This window comes from Equus quagga, unplaced genomic scaffold (genome assembly GCF_021613505.1).
Source record: "Equus quagga isolate Etosha38 unplaced genomic scaffold, UCLA_HA_Equagga_1.0 HiC_scaffold_7853_RagTag, whole genome shotgun sequence".
NCBI classification, from domain to species: Eukaryota; Metazoa; Chordata; class Mammalia; order Perissodactyla; family Equidae; genus Equus; species Equus quagga.
The window spans coordinates 251-1,576 of NW_025794639.1; the positions used below are offsets into that span (position 1 = coordinate 251).

General features: G+C 64.2%; 1 protein-coding gene across 1 annotated transcript in view; it reads right to left on the reverse strand.

The window, feature by feature from the left end:
• Positions 1-406: 406 nt before the first annotated feature.
• The window catches only part of LOC124232571 (PH domain leucine-rich repeat-containing protein phosphatase 1-like), a gene marked incomplete at its 5' end in the record, with an annotated part of 1,294 nt that continues 374 nt past the window's right edge, over positions 407-1,326 (reverse strand). The window contains one exon of the mRNA XM_046649524.1: positions 407-1,326. Coding sequence (XP_046505480.1) covers positions 775-1,326 — 552 coding nt within the window.

Consider the following 1,326-nt stretch of genomic DNA (forward strand, 5'->3'; position numbering starts at 1 on the left):
TTAACCGAAAACTTGTGTTTTCCCCACCCTACAGTCCCCACGCGGCCCCAGGCTCCAGGGCACTCTTTCAGCTCCTCTGACAGGCCACACTCCTTCCTTGCCCTGTCCCAACACTCTCCCGCACAAGTCCTCCTTTTCTTGTAGGCATCTGCTCTCAGCTTCAACATCACTGCCTAAGCCACAAAGTCTATCAGTAAATGCCGTATTTCTCAGCACCCAACACGAAATACTTTTTACGTATCTCCTAGGTAATGAGTTGCTGCCTATCTGTCCTTTCCAACTAGGCTGTGAGGCCCAGTACGTCAAACACCTTGCCAGTCTTGCTCACCAAGTGTCCAGACCGCTGAACACGCACCGACCAGAGGAAAGGAAGGACTTGGCCCAAAGTCAACTCTCCGGACTTTCTGTGGAAGGAGGCAACGAACGGAGCACCCTCGAGCCTCACGCTTTCTTTGCCAGACTTTCAAGTGTGGGACACATACCTGTGCTCACAACGCTCCCCGGACAGCCCCCACTGCACCCCTAACAGGTAGACTTCCGCACAGTCCAGGGCTTTGGAAAGCACTGGCTCTGCACACAAACGTCACGTGGCCCTCGACAGGCCGCTTCCCCTGAACCGGCCTGAGCTTCAGGGGCACAACAGGCTTCAGGAAAACCCCAACGGAACGTAGCCTCGAAAAGAGGGAGACCTGCACTCCTCAGAACGCATCGAGACCAGGGTCCTTGTCGACTTCGCGTCTGTCCTTCCAAGAAGCCAAGACCACGGGGGCCGCTTCAGCGCCCGACTCCCGGGCACCGCATCCCCAGGCTGGCCCCTGGGCAGGTGCCCGGCACACACCGCCCGTGCCATGAACGCGTGACGCGCACGAAGAGAGCCCCCTCGCTCCGCGCGCCGCACAGCTGTCCCGCGACCTGACGGGCACCTCTCGGCGCACAAGCCTGTTCCTCAGAAACACGCTCGCCTCCCACCAGCCCCCAGGCCCACGCCCCCAGGTACCTCTCGCAGATGGCATCATCTTCGCAGGCGCCCCGGTCGTCCGTGTCCGGCGAGCAGGAAGAGCGGGAGCTGCAGGAGGGCCACCTCAGGCTCGCGGCCGTGGCTGTGGAGGGCCCGGGCTGCTGTGCCCAGCGGGGACACGGAGCGGCGTCCACGGACGCCGGCGGAACGGACGAGCCCGGCCCGGGAGAGAGCCGCAGAGCGCGGCCGGACTCCGCCGGGCTCGGCTCTGCGCAGGCAGGCGCGGCTCGCCGACGCCTCCCACGCCTCCCGCGACGGTGGCCCAGCAGCCGCGCGGGCTCCTCTCCTGGCGCGCGCGCGCGCGCGCG